General features: G+C 45.5%; 1 protein-coding gene across 1 annotated transcript; it reads left to right on the top strand.

Annotated features, from left to right (window-relative positions):
- Window positions 1-777: 777 nt before the first annotated feature.
- On the top strand, window positions 778-16,637 carry Ocm (oncomodulin). Its single transcript, XM_004840465.3, has 6 exons — window positions 778-871; window positions 11,964-12,331; window positions 13,339-13,406; window positions 14,072-14,204; window positions 14,589-14,698; window positions 16,400-16,637. Exons 3-6 carry the CDS (start codon window positions 13,346-13,348, stop codon window positions 16,423-16,425), a joined length of 330 nt encoding a protein of 109 aa, XP_004840522.1. The 5' UTR covers window positions 778-871; window positions 11,964-12,331; window positions 13,339-13,345; the 3' UTR covers window positions 16,426-16,637.
- Window positions 16,638-18,332: the final 1,695 nt, after the last annotated feature.

Genomic DNA, 18,332 nt, shown 5'->3' with positions numbered 1-18,332 from the left:
CAACTTGATTCAGTGTACTGTAATCTAGGGTCATTCTCCAAGACCCATCTGTCTTCTGCACAGGCCGAGTGGGAGAATTAAATGGAGATGTGGTGGGGACCATCACCCCTGCATCGTTCGAGTCCTTGGTATGGCACTAATCTCTGCAGCTCCTTCAGGAATGTTATGCTATTTTGGCTTACTATTTTACCAGGTAAAGGCAAGTCTAATGGGTTCCATTTGGCCTTTCCAACCCTAATAGCCCTGACACTACAGGTTAAGGAACCAATGTGAGGATTCTGCCAAGTACTAAGTGTATGTATCCCAATTATGCATTCTGGAACAGGGTGATGGACTCAAGGACCCACGGGACCTGCCGTGAGTCGGACCTTTGCTAAAACTCCATTGATCACCTGACCTCCATAAGCCCCTACTCTTACTGGAGGGCCACAGTGATATTTTGGATCCCCTGGGATCAGTGTTAGTTCAGAGCCAGTGTCCAATAGTCCCCCAAGTGTCTGACCATTTCCCTTCCCCCAGTGTACAGTTACCCTGGAAAAAGGCCTCAGGTCTCTTTGGGGAAGGAGGGGAGAAAGGCTGACTTATAAATTTTTGGTGGTGCACCTTCTTCAAAGGGACCCAGCCTCCCTTTCATTCAATGGGTTCTGGGTCTGTAAACTGGCTCAGATCCAGGAACTGCTCGAGGAGCTGTGATTCCCTGTTACTACGATTTGAAATAGGTTTCTGTTTATTTTCCCTTAAATTTTTTATCATTTAAATGTAATAAAAATTGTGTAGGTTTCCTATTTCGCTTTTAGGAACACTGTGGCTAATCAGCTGATGTCATAGATCTACACGTGTCAGACCAGTCTGATCATTGAACTCCATTATGGTAGGTACCTGAACCTTGCCTTTGGTGATTAAGTGCTGTCCTTGACCCCTGCCACTCTGAGATCTCATGAAACCTATTCCCCTTAAGTTCCCCAATTGAGCAACCATGGTCCCCCCTGTGAGGTCTGGCATACAGAGAAGAGCAATGACCGGGCTTTTCAGGGATGCCAGTGCTCCCCTCATGAATCTGTTTCTCAAGGTGTTAGTGAAGGATACGTTTTCTGCATCATCCCCGTGTGGTGGATTAGGTTCAACTTGACAAGTCCACCCGGCATTTCCATTTCCCCAAGCCTCTGAATCCCCTCAACAGTAAACCATGGAATATCAAGCCTCTCTAACTCATTAGACATCTTTTGATCCATACTTCTGCCAACCAGCCAAATAAACTACTAACACCTTAAAAAAAAAATTCCATGAGCTCCAAAAAAAAAAAAAATTCCATGAGCTACAATGTTAAACTCAGGATCTCTGCTTAATGGACCCCTAAGGACAAACTCAGCCTCACCCGGGTGTATGTTTTACCCACCATTATCCCACACCCATAAAATCCATTCCCACACTTGCTCATCAGGCCTCTGCTTATAGGAATTAGAAAAGCCAAGAAGTTTGTTGGGAGGATAGTGGACCTTCTCATGTGTCACACTATGTACCTCACCCTTAGGAGCCTTCTGGGATTTGAGCCTGGTTATAGGCCTAGAGGCAAAAGTGGGTGGTGAGGGTGGGTCCTGGGGAGTGTCAGCATGGCCATGCCAGGTCAGCACAGGATTAGTTTCCTCAGGTGCAGTAGCAGAGGCCAACACCACAGGGGGTGGGCGTGGGGGTGCCTCTGCCACTGTGGGTGGGGAAATCTCTTCCTGGGACAAAATAATCTCATTAGAGCCTAGGAGCTCAACATCCGCAGCCTCCCAGGATCCTCCCAAACGTCTCCATCCCAGTTTACTGGATCCCATTCTTTTCCGATCAGTGCCCTCACCTTTACTTCACATCCCCTTCGAGGCTGAGCATTAAACTTACGCTGTATTTCAGCCAGTCCAATTATGAGGGCCTGTGTTTGGGTTTCTGCCATTTCAGCCATGTGGCTAGAGGAAAAGAGATTCTCTTTCAGGACACACTTTGAAACTTTTATATTCTTTATGTGTCTGGAGCTGGGAATTTTTATCTTTGAGCTTCTCATTTTTCTTTATTAATTTGTCCTTCCAGTTAGAAGACTTTAGATTTCCTGTGGACGTTTTGAGCTCATTGTTTTCCTTCACTAGTTTTTCCAGAGATGCTAGGGCAATCAGCCAGCATCATTATATTTCCCACTCTGACAAAAGTGTTAACAGAGTTGCTAAATTCCTTACATCTCACAAGTGGTGAATTAGGATAATCAAATGGATCTACACTGGGTATTACTCTAAACAGTTCAGACCAAGGACTATCAGTATGCCCCCCCCCCCCGCTCAGAAGGAGAGACCATGGCATCTTTAGCTCTCATCAAATTAGAGAGCCAACTTCAGGAACCCCTAAAGTTATCAAAGAATTTCATCTTTACAATTCTGTTGATCTAGAGCCACTCCCAGTACCAAAATCTATCTGAGTTACTTTACTTATTGTTAAGACAAAATACCCAATAGCCACAGTTAAAGGAGGAAAGGTTTATTTCTGCAGTTTGTAGAGGTTTCAGTCCACAGTCAGCTGGCTTCAAGGCAGGGCAGCATGGCAGAGGGGCCTCATAGAGGAGAAACAGTCCATGGTGTGGCAAGCAGATGGCAGCAGCAGGGAGCAAGCCTGACTTTCTCTTTCACCCCACCCAGCTACAACCCTTTTTGGGTGGTACCACCCCCACTCCAGGTGGTAAAGCCCTTCAGCCACACCCAGAACTATGCTGATCCAATTTAGTCAGGCATTTCTTACTCAAGTTGACACAATCGGTAAACTATCACAGGGTGTGTATGTGGGGGCCTCGTGTCCCAGTCCAAATGCAAGAAAAGATGAGATGAGATGTTTTAGCTCTAGCAGTGAGGCAGGAAAAAAGGGAATAATGTAGCAGGGCATGGGGGCATACATCTATAATCCCAGCACTCTGGGAGGCTGAGGCAGGAGGGTTGCAAATTCAAGCCCAATCAGGGCAATTTAGTGACTTAAGGAGACCTGTCACAAAGGGTGGGTGGGATGAAGCTCAGTGTGAAGGCCCTGGGTTTGATCTCCAGTATAAAAAGCCAAAACAACCAAACAAACAAAATGGATGAATTCCTCAGATCTTTCTTCCTCAACCTCTTGTTCTCTTTGCATACTCAAAAGATGGAACAATGCCCTACTGCACTGGGAGGAGCAATCCCTTTCCTGAGGCCACCAATCCAAATGCTGATGTCACTCAGAAACACACTTACAGTCATACCCAGCAGCCATGTTTAATCTAGACACCCCTGGCCCACTCATATTGACATAAAAATTCACCATCTGTCTTAGTTACTTTCTCATAGCTGAGACCCAGTACCTGACCCCCACAACTTAAAGGATGAGAGGTTTACTTTGGCTCACCACAAGTAGAGGTTTCAGTCCATACTTGGCTGGCTCCAATGCAGAACAGCATGGGTGTGCCTGGGCAGAGGAAAGCTGCTTCCTCATGGCATCCAGGAAGTAGGATGAGCAAAGGGGGGAAACAGGAAGGAGATAAACCCTTCTGGGTTATGCCCCCAGTAACCCAGATCTTCCAGCCAGGCCCTACCTCCTAATAACAAGCCAGCTATAAGTCCCATAATCCAATCACTTTCTAGAAGCCTCACATAGGAGTACATGAGGCTTTGTGGGGGGACATCACACTGTTCAAGCCACCACATGTAGTTCTGGAAAATACCATGCTTGGGCCAGGGATTTAGCTCAGTGGTTCCGGTGCCTGCCTCGCAAGCAGAAGGTCCCAAGTTCGATCCCTGGTACCAAAAAAAGAGAAAATACCACACTAATCTCTGGGTGCCTCTGAAACTATAAATTAAAACACCAAAAGAAGGGGAGAAGTGGACATCCAGCACTACTCAAAAATGATACTTCATGATACAGAAATCTATTGTATTCCATGTCTGAGAGAAAATGACATGGGTCAGGTATGGCACAGCCTACAAATCCTTCTGGCACGGAACACGGTCATCTGCTGTTTTAAGGACATAGAGCCAGAGATGTAAAGAATCTCCCTGGGGCATGGGCAGTGGTAACCATGAGAGCAGATGTTGTCCTGGTCTCAGGTGACAGAGGGCTCTGTATTCTTTGATCCACTTCTGCTCGTGCTCATGCTGCACGGCCCCTTGGTGTAAGGATGAGGACCGGGAGTGCCCCCACCTGTTGTAAGGACCAGCTGCTTCTCCTCTGAGTGTGCTGGCTTGCTAGGACTGCCAAAATAAAGTACCAGTTGGACGGATTAAACAACACACATGTATTGCCTCACAGTTCTGAAGGCTGGAAATCCAAGATGTAGGGGTCAAGAGGGTCGCTTTCTCCCGAGTCCTCTCTCCTTGGCTTACAGGTGGCCTCCGTCTCACTGTGTCTTCACGTGGCCTTTCCTCCGTGCACATGGGTCCCTGGCGTCTCTTGGTGTGTCCCAGCTCGCTTGCTTGCTTATTTATTTATTTGTTTATGCTTTTTAAATTTTGAGACCGGGTCTAAGTTGCCCGGGCTGGCCTCACATTTGCAGCCCTCTTGCTCAGCCTTCTAAGTAGCTGGGATTACAGGTTCACATCACGCATCACCACACTCAGCCCCAGCCCCCTCTTCCTTTTTTTCCTTCCAGCTCTGAGGGATTGAATCCAGCGTCTTCACACTACACTGCATCTCCAGTCCCCCTTTTTATTTTTTATTTTGACATATGTTCTTGCCAAATTGCCCAGGCAGGCCTCAAATTGGAGTTCCTACTGCTTCAGCCTCCTGGAGGCCTGAGATTACAGGTGTGTACCACCATGCTGGGCTCAGTCTCCTCTTTTTTTTTTTTTTTTTTTTGGTACCAGGGATCAAACTTGGGACCCTGCGCTTTTGAGGCAGGCAGCAGAACCACTGAGCCAAATCCCCGGCCCAGTCTCCTCTCGTTTGGAAGATACCAATTGGATTAGATTAGGGCACATCTTGAGGGTCTCATTTAATTTAATGATCTTTTTCAAGGCCCTGTCTCCAAGTACAGTTACATTCTGAGGGACTAGGGGTTAGGGTTTCAACTTACGGATTCAGGGGACACAATTCAGCCTGCAGCACTAGGTCATGGGCATCACATTCTTCTCATTTTGTCGCCCTTCCTGGTGGCTCTCTGCCTTTGGTTTGGGCTCATCTTCCACTACCAGTGGCCCTGAGGTTTGGTCTTCAGTGAGTGAGGGCACCTTTAAGAGGACTCAACACCCCACATCCACAATTTAAAGGAAGAGAAGTTTATTTGGCTCACATTTTTAGTCATGTGAGGAATTTCCATGGTGAGGAAAGCTGCTCACGTCATGGTGGCCAGTAAGCAGAGAGAAGGAAGGAGCTGAGGACAAAAACACAGCCTTCCGGTTCATGACTCCAGTGACCACCTCCAACCAGGCCCCACCTTCTAAGAGCACACACAGCTATGAACTCAGAACCGATGAATCCACTGATGAGTACAGCGCCCCTGTGATCCAACCACCCTCCACACCCAGGAGTATCTCGGGGGACATTTTGGATCTTAATCATAACACAGCCCAAGGGCCTTTTGAAAATGCAAATCTAGTTGCTCCCCACACCCTGCTTAGCATCTTCCAGTGGACCCTTTTTGATCTAATGACTAAAATGCAAATCTTCCACATAGTAAATAAGCTCCCGCAGTAATTTCTCACTATACATTTAGTCATGATTAGTGTGATTCTATTTTTGCTTTTTTTTTTTTTTTTTAACAATCACCAGTCTGGGTTCAGGCTGTGGGATATTGAGGGACATTCTAGAAATTCTGCCACACACACCAACCACTGAATGTGATATCAGATTAAATTAACCAGGCAATTTATTGCTCATTGTTTTAAACACAGCATCTAGCAGTGTCTGATATTGAATAAGTATTGGTTGAATCAACAAGTATTATAAGACACTTGTGGCACATTCATACCCAAAATATAACAGCTAAAGCTGGGCCTGAAGAGTTAGCTATAGATATGTTCCTCCCACTGCTCACTGTAATAGTAAAAGTACAAAAATAATTTAGATGTTCAATAATGGGGGATTGATGACATAAGTTATAGCCACCTCCAGCCCTACACAAGAGAATTATACATAGTCGTTAAAAATCACAATACTGTATATAAATTTGTACTTACCAACAAGGAAAAAGGTTCATAATATGTTAAGTGACAAATCAAGCTATTAAGTTTATGATCCATTTCATTGTTTTAAGGGGTTTTTTTGTTTTTTTATTTTATACCAGGGATCAAACTTAGGACCTTGCGCTTGTGAGGCAGGCAGCAGAACCACTGAGCTAAATCCCTGGCTCTGTTTTACAATTTTTTAAATGAATATATCTGCAAGGAAATACACTGCAAGTTTAGCTTTTGTGGGTTTTTTTGAGGAACTGAGGACTGACCCCAGGGCCTCCACACTGAGCTACATCCCAAGCCCTTTTTATTGTTTTTTATTTTGAGACAGGGTCTTGCTAAGTTGCCCAGGTTGGACTAAAACTTGTGATTCTCCCGCCTCAGCCTCTCAGCATGCTGGGATTATAGAAATCCACCACCATGCCTGGCTACATCAATCATTTCTAGTGACGGGGCCGTGTGTATTTATTCTTCTTCATTTTTTGTTTTCCATCTCCTATGATTTCCCTTCTCCTCATTCTTTTTCTATTCTGTTTTTGCATGTCTATAACACACAGATGTTATGCTTTTAATAATACTTTCAAAATTATTTAACAGAGAGAGAGAGAGAATTACAATTTGGACCTTAAATGTCTGCCAAAGGCCCATGTGTTTGGTGGATGGTTCTATGTCAGAAAGTGTGTTTAATGTTTTTTGTCCAAAAATGGTACAGCAAACTTGTCTTCTTCTAGCTTTTAAGGTCAATAAGAGGTTATAGAAATCCAGGAGCCTACCATCTTGGGAATTTTTATTTGGCAGCAAGGAAAATTCCAAGGATGAGTTCTGGCTCTCCCACGTAGGTAGCTATTTGATCTGAAGTCTTGCTCTCAGTCACTGTCTCTTCTTGAATCTTACTTTTTTTCCTGGTACTAGGTATCAAACCCATGGCCTTGTGCAAGCTAAGCAAGCACTGTACCACTGAGCTACAGACCCAGCCACTGGAGTGTCTGTCAGCTTTCCTTTTCCTCACGGGAACAATGAAATTTCACAGAGCTGTTGCAATAACTAAATGACGCAATGATATATTATCACTCTGACTTAAAAGTCTTAATAACTCTGAATGGGGAGACTTGCACCTTCATTTTGCACTGGCCCCACAGAGCATGTAAGCAGTAGTCATCCTGGGCCTTATTTCATTCCTAACCCTCAGGAGGTGACAAGGGATGCATGCTGTCCAGGGCTCATGAGAACGGTCAACCCAGGAGCAGTCAGCGCTTATAGACATGGGTCATGTCCTCTTGGGGTCTACCACCACTCTGCCATTCATCCATTCACTTGGGAAGCCTGCCAGCTGCCCTTCTTTCTCAGCCCTGATGTATTTTACAGTCTCTCTTAGTAAAGAGCAGTATCTTCACCTTGCTAAGGAGCTTGTCCTAAGCCCTCCCTCTTGTGTCATCTTACTAAACAAGTCATTGTTGAGTCTCTTTGAGCAGGAAAGGAAACCCCCTTCTAGAGAAGAATCTCATTTATAAATAAACACACTCCTGTAATTAGATCCCCCATCTCACCACACAGAGACATGCTGCAAGTCAGATTTTTTTTTTCTTTTTAGCTTTTCTAACTTGTCAGAAGCTGCTTTTCTGTGGGTCTTGCTATTTCATCACCCACACTTAAGAAGCTAGGCCTTTATCTGGGCATGGTGGCACATGCTTGTAACTCCAGCACTCTGGGAGGCTGAGGCAGGAGGATCACAAATTGGAGCCCAGCCTGAGCAATCCAGGGAATTAGTGAGACCCTGTCACAAAATAAATAAAAAGGGCTGGGATGAAGCTTAGCGCCAAGGCCCTGGGTTCAATCCCCAGTAACAGCCCATATCTAGGATTTAGTATTCTCTTGTAGGGAACAGGGAAAGGGGACGTTACTAGAACCTGTGCAGTGAGTCCTGGTCTCCTGCAAGCCACGGCAGCACAAGGTGGATTAACTTACTATACAGGAAAGGTAGAAAAATGAGACTGAGAAGAAGCTGAGCTTTGAGTGTGATCAGTGCTGCTCTGGGCGGCAAAGACGAAAGCCCCCAGTTTACCGCACCTTTATTCAGTACATCGGGACAAACAGATGTAACAAATGACTTGCAGAGACTTCAGTACATGGGGAGAAACAAATGGAACAAATGACTCAGGACGGAGAGCTCAGTACATGGGGACAAACAAGGTGTAACAATCCAAGAACAATGAGGAACTGAGTAGATGAGGATTTTGTTCCTCCCAGGATGTCTTCAGCTGGTGTAATCTTGCCCTGGAGAATCACAGCATCACAGGATCACTGAGGTCTCAGTTGTGACCCGAGGCCAAAATGGAGTTACTCTCGGAATGCCATAGCTGGGCTGTAGGCGGGAGAACTAGGCTAACCGAATGATTTCCCCTAAAATTATGGAGCATTGCTCCCGACAGTCTCCCTTAATTTTTCTGTGACCCTGTAAAACACTGAAGAGTTTCCTCTGCAATTCGTCTTCCACATCAGTCTCTCTAGCAATTCTGATGACACGTTTAGTAACTGTCCCCATTTTCTGTCCGTGCCAGGCAGTTGCGTGATTCACACGTCCCACACAAAGCCTGGTGTCCCTTCTTCTCTTCCCTCCCCTCCCCTTTGATTCTCCCTCTCTCTCTCTCTCTCTCTCTCTCTCTCTCTCTCTCTCTCTCTCTCTCTCTCTGCGTGGGAAACCCCAAGCCACACTGGCTGTTATTTAAATAAGACTTCAGACCACCACTGTGTCCACTTTGTGAACACTTAGCCGCTAGTTCCTGCTGCTGGAGCCTCCAGAGAATCAAATGCCAAGTTCTGGGGTCTGAGTGTTACCACACAGCGAGTCCTTACCTTCCGGAAGCTTCCGTTTGGAGGAGGAGGAGAATGATAAACAAGCAGGAAAGTGAGCAAACAGCTCATCTCGGAGCACGACAGGTGCCTTAGAGAGAAAACCAAGAGGGCTGGGGTGGATGGGCCGGGCAGGGGCCATCTGTGATGGGGCAGAATGATGTTCCCTTCCTCACGGTGGAGCAACCTCCTTTGGTCACAGGGCACGGCCACCTCATGAGTCCTGCCAGGCAACTCCATTCACTCCCCTATGTGAATGCAAGGGGCCCTGTGTGCAGTGCCAAGGTCTCATGTGATGGGAGCCTGGAAGGGCCCTGCCATCCATCACCCCAGGTACAGGAAGACAGAAGTAGCTGGCCAGTGTCCAACGTACTACCTCCAACTACCACACCTCAAGCCAACATCACAGGGGAGAACAACCTTTTTTATTTTTTTAAGTCAACCTGCTATTGGAATAAAACCCACTCGACAGAAAAGTACCTGAGAAATTTCCACAAACACAACCATGTAGCCAGCCCCCAGATTAAGAAAGAAAACATTATCAACCCCAGGGCCTCCCGACTTCCAGCCTCTATCCTCCCCTGAAATGTAACTCCCGTCTCCTACTCCCTTCTAGTACAACACAGGAGTTTTTGCCTGCATTTTTTTTTTTTAGATTCTCTAAGTTCCCCAGGGTGTGCTTCAAATTGAGGTCCTCCTGCCTCAGCCTCCCAAAGTGCTGGGATTACAGGTGGGCACCACCATGCCTGGTTTGGAATATCTTCATTTTAAAAAGACTGAAATGCAGGGTGAGGATGTAGCTCAGTGGTAGAGTGCTTGCCTAGCATGTGGGAGGTCAATACCAGCCTGAAAGGAGCGGCCATTAATTCCTTCTCATTCCTGGTGTATCAAGCACAATGCCTATATGAGTAGGTTGTATACCGTCACCGCTGTTAAAAAGGGGGATGGAGACTGAAGGCGAGAGACTAGCTTAAATTTGCATAGAGAGTCAGTCCATTTATTCCATGAACACTCTTTCTGAATTTTTACAATGGGATAAGAAGTGTCCTAATGAGAGGCTGAATACAGAACTGGACAAAGGCCAGAACAGAATTGTGACCCCTGATCTATAGCAACAGGCCCAGGAAGTGAGCCTGCTCTCTACAAGTTGAACTTGCAGCAAGTCAGGTCCCTGTCTCTACCAAATAGTCCAGGAAGCCAAACATTAACCAATGTAACAGTCAGCCTGGGAGCCAGGACTTCATTCATAGCTGTCAGCTTCCCTAATTTTTTTTTCATACTGGGGATTGAACCCAGGGCCTTCATCCTGAGCTGCATCCCTGACCCTTTTTCCTGGGTGGGCGGAGTGTTGAGACAGGGTCTCACTTTGTAGTTCAGGCTGGCCCTGAACGCACTAGGCTGGCCTCAAGCTCACAGCGATCCTCCTGCCTCAGCTTCCCAAGTGCTGGGATTACAGATATGCACCACCATGCCCGGTTCCCCTTTTTTATTTTTTATTTTGAGAAAGCCTTTTGCTAAGTAGCTAAGTTGTCTAGGCCTGTGATCATCCCTCCGCGGCCTCCCAGGCTTCTGGGATTACAGATGTGCACCATCATGCCTGGCTCAGTTTGCCTAAATTTTGTCTCTAATTCTACCTAGGCCCAACCGGAGAAGGCCAAACACACTGCACTGTCCTAACCAATTATGCCCACCTCCAAACATGTTTGCTGGGTCTCTGGCACTTCTATTTTCTTTTCTTTTTTTTTCGGTAGTGGGGATTGAACTCTGGACCTTGTACTTTCGAAGCAGGTGGCAGCACCACTGAGCTAAATCCCCAGCCTGGTCACCTCTATTTTCTATCAGAAAAAACAGCCAGAACATCTTAATCCATGTGATATTTTCATTTAAATGGGGAGCTTTCTTTGATGTTTCTTTCTTTATGGACAATTGTAAATACTTTCACGGAAAGAAAGTGTTCCTCTGGTTTCTATGGCAACTTAATATTGGAAATCTAGATCAAAACTCTTGAGACTCATTTTAAGATTTTTAAAGAGCTGGGTAGGTTAGTGTTTTCAAGTTCTTTTCACTGTTTTAATCTGTTCTTTTATCAAAGAATTACTAAACATCCAATGCAGGTCAGGCCTGTGCTAGGCACACAGGATGATCAAAATGTATATATTGTGAATGCTTAAAATTTTAGAAGTTATTACAGTAAAAGACACATTCCCATCAATCATCCTTAAAATACTCCTCCTTGCTTGGAACACACTTATCCCATTATTCTTGCCACTTTCTAAAGCAGCTCTGGAGATCTTCTTTCAGAAAATGTTGTTCTGTCCGAGCCTCAATGTCCGAACATGATTCAAAATGTTTCCCCTTCACGGTCATTTTGATTTTGGGGTCAGAAATTTCACAGTGCCAGATCTGGTGACTAATGTGGATGAAGACACACCGTCACGCTTTTCAGTCTGCCTTTCTGTTGGATGGCGCTCAGCAGCAGCATTAACTGTGTTGTTTATCACAATTTGTAAAGACACTCAGGAAAGAGGACTTCCAGAACTGCTTCAGAAAGTGGTAAAGTGTGTTGGAGGCAAAAGGGAATGCTTTGAAGTGGATTAAAAGCAGTGTGTCTTTTATTGTAATAATTTTTAAAAATCTAAACATTCACCATATAGCTTGCTCATACCTTACATTAGGAAGTAAAATGTGAGCGAGATGGATATGGTGCAGGCCTGAGGGTTGGTAGTCTATGAGATGCGTTAGGTATCCCTGGGACAAACTGGTCTTTGGTGCCACCAAGGCAGTACAGTGCTGGGGTGGAGGAGAGCACCTGAAGGTGATCTTGCAGATCAGCATCCAGGGAAAGTCTGAGGCCCCTCTCTAGAGTTCCTGACTCTAAGCTACCGGTTGCTCCTGATTGTGAGATGGGATCTATGTTTGCACTTAAGAAAATAAACAACTTTTTTTTTTTTTTTTACCAAGATGGCGCCAAAGGCAAAGAAGGAAGCTTCTGCTCCTCCCAAAGCTGAAGCCAAAGCAAATGCTTTGAAGGCCAGGAAGGCAGTGCTGAAAGGCATCCACAGCCACAAAAAGAAGAAGATCCACACATCTCCCACCTTCTGCCGTCCCAAGACACAGTGGCCCCCAACACCCACAATTTTAGCAGCTGAAAGCAGACCTGCCTCAACAGCAGCCACTAACATCTGGGGAGCATTTTCAGTTTACAGAGCACCCCTATGTGTGCTGATCTCCTTTCAGCCACCACCTCCTCCTCCTCCTCACCAGGCCTCCAGTATCTTCTCTACTCTTTGCCAATGGGGTTCATTTGCAGAATTGAAACCTTAGTTAAGGTTTGTTGAGGTTTGTTTTAAAATTGGCTGTTCCCACCCATGGTCCCTTGAGCTATAAATAGAAAAAAAAAAGGTTAATTAGTAAGACATCTGATCTACATCCACTTGATCCCTGAAAAGGAAATCTAAGAGGTTGTAACTATCACTTTTTCAATCCTATATAAGGTAGGTCAGTAAGGTAGCAAAAGCGCATCTGTGTTTGGCTCCTTCAACTCTGTTTTTTCCCCTGACTCTTCTTGGAGGGGAAATCTAAAAGGGTAAGTAGCTGGTGGGCCTTGCCAGACCTCGAGCTCTTCTTCTCTCCAAGCATTTGTGGGAGGGCTGTGCATGTCGCGCTCAGATCTCTCTCTTCCTCTGGCTTTGATACCTGGAAGGACTCTGACCTCCGGTGGCTTTCCTTCACCTGAGTCCCACCCTCCAGGGCCCAGCATGGCTTCCACAGAACTCAGCAGCAGCTCAAGCTGCCTCCTTTCCCACATGGAATTTGCAACATTCTCTAGTTGATGTTTGAAAATGCTATGGCATTTACAACATGGTTTGTTTTGGAGTGATTTGTAGCTGCCTATGTAAGTGATTGATGATGTGTACATAATTTTTTATAAGAAAACTGAATCAAGTCATTCTTTGGGTCGTGTTTGAAAATGTCATCTTTGAAATCTATTCAGGAGAAGGCAGTGAGCTGAAGAGTCTGGGATTTTCCCCATGTCTAGTTTTTGTTTGAATATCCTGCTCCGTTGCTTCATACACAAATGCTTATCATATTTTTAAAAATCTAGACAGGGGCTGGGATGTGGCTCGGTGGTAGTGCACTTGCTGGCATGCACAAGTTCCTGGGTTCAATCTCCAGCACAGAGAGAGAGAGAGAGAGAGAGAGAGAGAGAGAGAGAGAGAGAGAGAAATTCATTCTAGACAAGCAATATAGTTTGGGTGAGCATGAGCAGTATATTCCCCAGATGTGTGTGTTCCTGTTTGCCATTTGTCACATCTCCTTTATTCTATGTGACTAGGTAAAAGATGAGCATCACAGACGTGCTTAGTCCTGATGACATTGCAGCTGCCCTGCAGGAATGCCAAGGTAAAGGGCATATGGGACAGGTGTGGGGTTTTCTCCCATATTCTCACCTCCAGTGAAGCAACAGGAACAAGCATGTGAGCTTTGCTGAATGATCCACAGAATCAGAGGATGAAACTGCTAGGAATTAGACAGGTACAGTGATGGGACTATGAGATCTCAGCACGTGGTCACATTACTGTGAGATGAAAAAAACTTAGGAAAAGTGAGAGTACAGTGACTTAACCTTGCTTGAATCCAGTGATTGCATTTCCTCCACTAATTAGACCAGCGATGTTGCAATTATTCTTTTTTATTTTATTTTATTTTATTTTTTTGGTACTGGGGATTGAACTTGTGCTTGCGAGGCAGGTGACGGAAACACTGAGCTAAATCCCTGGCCCTAGACCAGCAATGTTGAGGACTTGGATGCACAGCCTGTTGGGGTGGAGGGAGAGAGGCAGAAGAGAGATGGGGAAAGTCCAGTGGAGAGGGGCAGCTGGGGAAGCGAGAGCCAGAGATGGGTGACTCTGGGATGCCATCTCAAGGCTTTGGGCCAGTCAAGCATCCCTGTACCTCAAGGGTATTATGAAAGTCATTTAAATAATCTTTGTTTTCAGCCCCATAGCCCAAATATAAAATGTGCCCGAAGGAGCATCAAAATAACCAACCCATTCTCTGTGTTTTAGATCCAGATACTTTCGAACCCCAAAAATTCTTCCAAACATCAGGCCTCACCAAGATGTCAGCCAGTCAGGTGAAGGATGTCTTCCGGTTCATAGACAATGACCAGAGTGGATACCTGGATGAAGACGAGCTTAAGTAAGCTTTGTCCCGGGCACCCTAACGTTGCTAGGCTTCTGGGGGTGCAGGGGCCCAGTGTTCTCAGGGATCTTCAGTGGCAGCAGGGAATGGAGTCAGTGGACTGTATTTTCCCCAACACAAAGCACCAAACACGGTGCTGAAGACCTAAGTGCAGAGTCCTTAGCTTAAGAGATTTCCTTTGGCTGATGGACTTAACAAAACTGTTCAAAATAAATGTCTGCCGTTGGCTTCTACAGCACAGGAAATCTTTGCTTGCTAAGATCTTGACTGATTATTATGACTACTGGAAAGAGTGGTGGGCTTAAAGAGAAGAAAGGGAAGGAAGAAGGAAAGAAAATAGAAAATTTTAGAAATTTCCCGTCAATCTTTATTATCCCTTAGGTTTTTCCTCCAGAAGTTTGAGAGCAGTGCTAGAGAACTCACCGAGTCAGAAACCAAGTCTTTGATGGCCGCTGCAGATAATGATGGCGATGGGAAAATTGGGGCGGATGGTACGTCTATAACCACACGCGGTTTAAAACACCTTACCTGAGGGAGCACCTGTGGGAGCTTGGGCCATGGTATTAGGCAGGTGGAGGTTAAAGCCCCCTTTCTTAATCTTGCTGAGCCTCAGTCTTCTCACCTGTAAAATGAGATTAAAAGTGAGGATGCCAATGTGGTGAATAAAAATCCTGACACTGCGGGCACGTAGCTCAGTAGTATAGCATATCCTTAGCAAGTGTAAGGCCCTGGGCTCCATTTTCAGCACTACCAACAACAACAGCAGCAAAAATCTGGCATGATGCCTGGGATATGCCATAGCAGCTAGTCCTCTGGTCATTTTCTATGACCTAGAAGAATTCCTTCACCTGATGAGGACACTACCTAACCACCTGGCCCGTTACTTGCAAGGTGCTCTGATGTACTTTAAAAATAATGCAAGGGCTTCCACCAGTGGGATTTGAGCCTTCCAAGTAAGTGACAGATTGGCATTCTCCAGGGTGTCCCACATCAAAGGCTCTATTGGCTTTCGTGCAAAATCCTCTTACCTTTCAAGGGTTTAAACAAAGTACATACATTTGATTAGTCATGAGCCCAGCAAGTGGACCATATTAAAAAGAGGACACCATTTATGGACTCTTCTGTGTGCAAAGCCCTGCATTGGAATGTTATCCTCATTGCATGGTTGTGAAATCGTCGTCACTAGGTTTTGCCACGTTGCTGCTATGCTTTGTACAGACTTTGTGCCAACTCAGCAGAATCTAGGCTGGTCCTGTTAGTGACACTAATTTGAAATTTAAAAGTGTTACTTTAAATCCTTCAAAATACGTCACTATAGCTTACTACAACAGGGGCTGCAGTTTCTATATATGGCTCGTGAAAATAGTTTAGGCATGGGAAGATTGATTTATTTATATATAACCATGAAAGATTTCCAAAGAGACCAAGCTTACCAATGAGTATAATAGGCTGGAGATGTAGCTGAGTGGCAGAGCACTTGCCTAGCATGTGCAAGGCCCTGGGATCAATCAAGGCCCTGGGATCAATCCTCAGCACTGCAAAGAAGAAACAAAACGAACAACAAATATAAAGCAAATCCTAGTGTTCAATTTCAACCTACAGCATTAACAACTTACTATTTTTTTTTTTTTTTTGCTTTTTTGTGCTGGGGATCGAACTTGGGACCTTGTGCTTGCGAGGCAGGCGCCAGAACCACTGAGCTAAATCCCCGACCCAACAACTTAGTATTACCATCATCTTTCTTTAAGTAACATAAACTTCCAGGAATAAATTTAGGGTTCAATAGAGACAAGTTTGTTCAAAGATCCACCCTATTATTCCCTGAAAATGCAACATACTGCTACAGAATAAAGGAAGAAAACCTCCCATTTTTGTCTTAAACTGACCAGGCTAAAAGGTAAATGTTCACAGACTGCACTACACAGCTACACAGAATCCCTTCATTGGTAGAGAGGTGATCGGGTTGGTGAGTTCTAAAGGTGAAAATGCGTGTTAAGGAAGATTATGCAGAGAGATGGGATGCTATAGAGATGTGCTACCCAGTTTTCTTCCTCTGGTGGCTTCCAAGGGGACCACGCTTGTCATCTGAGAATGTGCTTTGTCATTTCCTTCCCTCTTCAGAACCCTCATGGTGAGGACACATCTATAAAGTGCCAACCCCACTGACCCTGTTCTCGCCTCTTCTGTTCTAGAATTCCAGGAAATGGTACATTCTTAAAAGCCCCAGTCCTTGGAGAAAAGAGAGGAAGGAACACTCAGCTGGAAGGCCTCCAGAACCCTGGGAATGGGAAACTCTGCATCCTACCCCAAACTAATTTACTAATTTCTCTGAAACACTGCTGCAATTTGCTCATTGCTTGAGTGAGGATAAAAAGACACTCCACAGCCTTTTTGGTGGTGGGTATGCCCTGATGACCCCGTAAGGGCCCCCTGAAGGCAATGTCTTTAAAAATCACCCAATAAAGACAGCTTCTTGTCATTGGCTGATGTGTGGGAGTGTTTTTTCTCTTCAAGGTAGAGAGGCCAAGCTAGGTGTGGTGGTGCACGCCTATTATGTCAGCACTCTGGGAGGCTGAAGCAGAAGAATTGCCAGTTCAAGGCAGCCTGGGTAACTTAGTGATTTAGCAAGACTATGTCTCAATAAAACATTTTTTTAAAAGGCTGAGGATGTAGCTCAGTGTGAAGGCACTGGGTTCAGTCCTAGTACTATTCCCACAAAAAGTGAGGGACTTCAGTGAGTGGGGACCAAGGAGTCTTCTGAAGATCTCGGGTCCTCTCAGGCACTGAGAAAGCCACACTGACATCGTATGTGAGGAAGCAGGGAAATCAGGTGTAAAAATAGAAATGTCAGGGGTGGGGATTTAGCTCAGTGGTTCCAGTGCCTGCCTAGCAAGCACAAGGTCCTGAGTTTGATCCCCAGTATTGGAAAAAGAAAAAAAAAGCAATTCCTTGGGGCTGGGGATTTAGCTCAGTGGTGCTAGAGCCTACCTGGCAAGTGCAAGGTCCTGACTTCAACCCCCAGTACCAAAAAAAAAAAAAGAATGTCACAAATAAGTGCCATCATTGAGCTTTTTTCTTGGAGATTCATCTGACTCTGAAATTAATATGAAGAGATTTTAGGCCGCATAAAGTCACTCTTCCTGATGTGATTTCTGCCACTGGGGGCTTGATTGACATGAGAGAGAGTTAAGTAAAAGCAAACAGGACAAGACTGAAGGGAGGGGAGTCGGAGGGGGCTGTGAAGCTAGGGGTCTGGCTAAGCCAGCTCACCACACAGACCCATTGTCCAGTATGTCCTCCTTCCCCTTCCCCTTCCCCTCCCCTCCCCTCCCCCGCTTCTTCTTCCTCTCTCTATCTCTCCTTTCTTAGAAATACAAGCTCTCAAACTTGCCTGCCTTCACCCAGCCTTCTGCCACCTCCCCCTTCTCTGGCACCATTTTCCTGGCTCTTAGGTGACACCTTTGGAGCCAGTGACATGAGCCTTGTCCTACCTTTAGGCCATCCTGCAGGTCCTGTTACAGGGTTGTCATGAAAGTTGGGCAGCCTCAGCCAGGAAATTCTCATTGGGCTGACATCCAGGTGGCCCGCAGAGCTATTCTCTCGCCAACTCTGAGAGATGGGGAGTCCTCAGAGTCGTGCATGCATTTTCCTATTTAAAACCTCATGCTTTTATCCCTCTCTAACCTTGCGACACCCTGAGGCTCCTCAAGACTGCTTCCGCCCATAAATAGCCAGTGAGATTTGAACCTCTGCTTCTTGGAAGGTTACACATAAGGCAGTTTTCAAAGTGGGGGGCACTATTAGGAAGGGGCCTCAGCCAGGCTTGGTGGCTAAGGCCTGTGACCCCAGAACTCCCGGAGGCTGAGGCAGGAGGATCACAAGTTCCACCTCAGGTTTTTGTTTGTGTATCAATTTGAAGAAAACAAAGTAATATTAGACACACTATTATCTGGATCAACAAAACTCATAAAGGTCGTTTTCAAATGAAAATTGGGAAACTCAGCTTTAAAATGAAGAACGGTGGGGAGGGCCAAAGAATGGAACTAACTTCCTGAGAGTCTCTTTTGGGCCCGTCCCTGCCTCCTGTTTCCCACATACTCAACTGCCACAATGTGCCCCTTCCTG

The sequence above is a fragment of the Heterocephalus glaber genome, unplaced genomic scaffold, assembly GCF_053883595.1.
Source record: "Heterocephalus glaber isolate CG9 unplaced genomic scaffold, H.glaber_assembly_v1.0 deba00001610, whole genome shotgun sequence".
NCBI lineage: Eukaryota > Metazoa > Chordata > Mammalia > Rodentia > Bathyergidae > Heterocephalus > Heterocephalus glaber.
Note: the sequence above shows the minus strand (reverse complement) of the source record. Positions and strands in the feature narration are given on the sequence as shown.

Coding starts and splice junctions, on each gene's coding strand:
- Ocm (XM_004840465.3), top strand. CDS start 13,346: ATGAGCATCACAGACGTGCTTAGTCCTGATGACATTGCAGCTGCCCTG. Junction 13,407..14,071: donor TGCCCTGCAGGAATGCCAAG/GTAAAGGGCATA, acceptor TCTGTGTTTTAG/ATCCAGATACTTTCGAACCC. Junction 14,205..14,588: donor CTGGATGAAGACGAGCTTAA/GTAAGCTTTGTC, acceptor ATTATCCCTTAG/GTTTTTCCTCCAGAAGTTTG.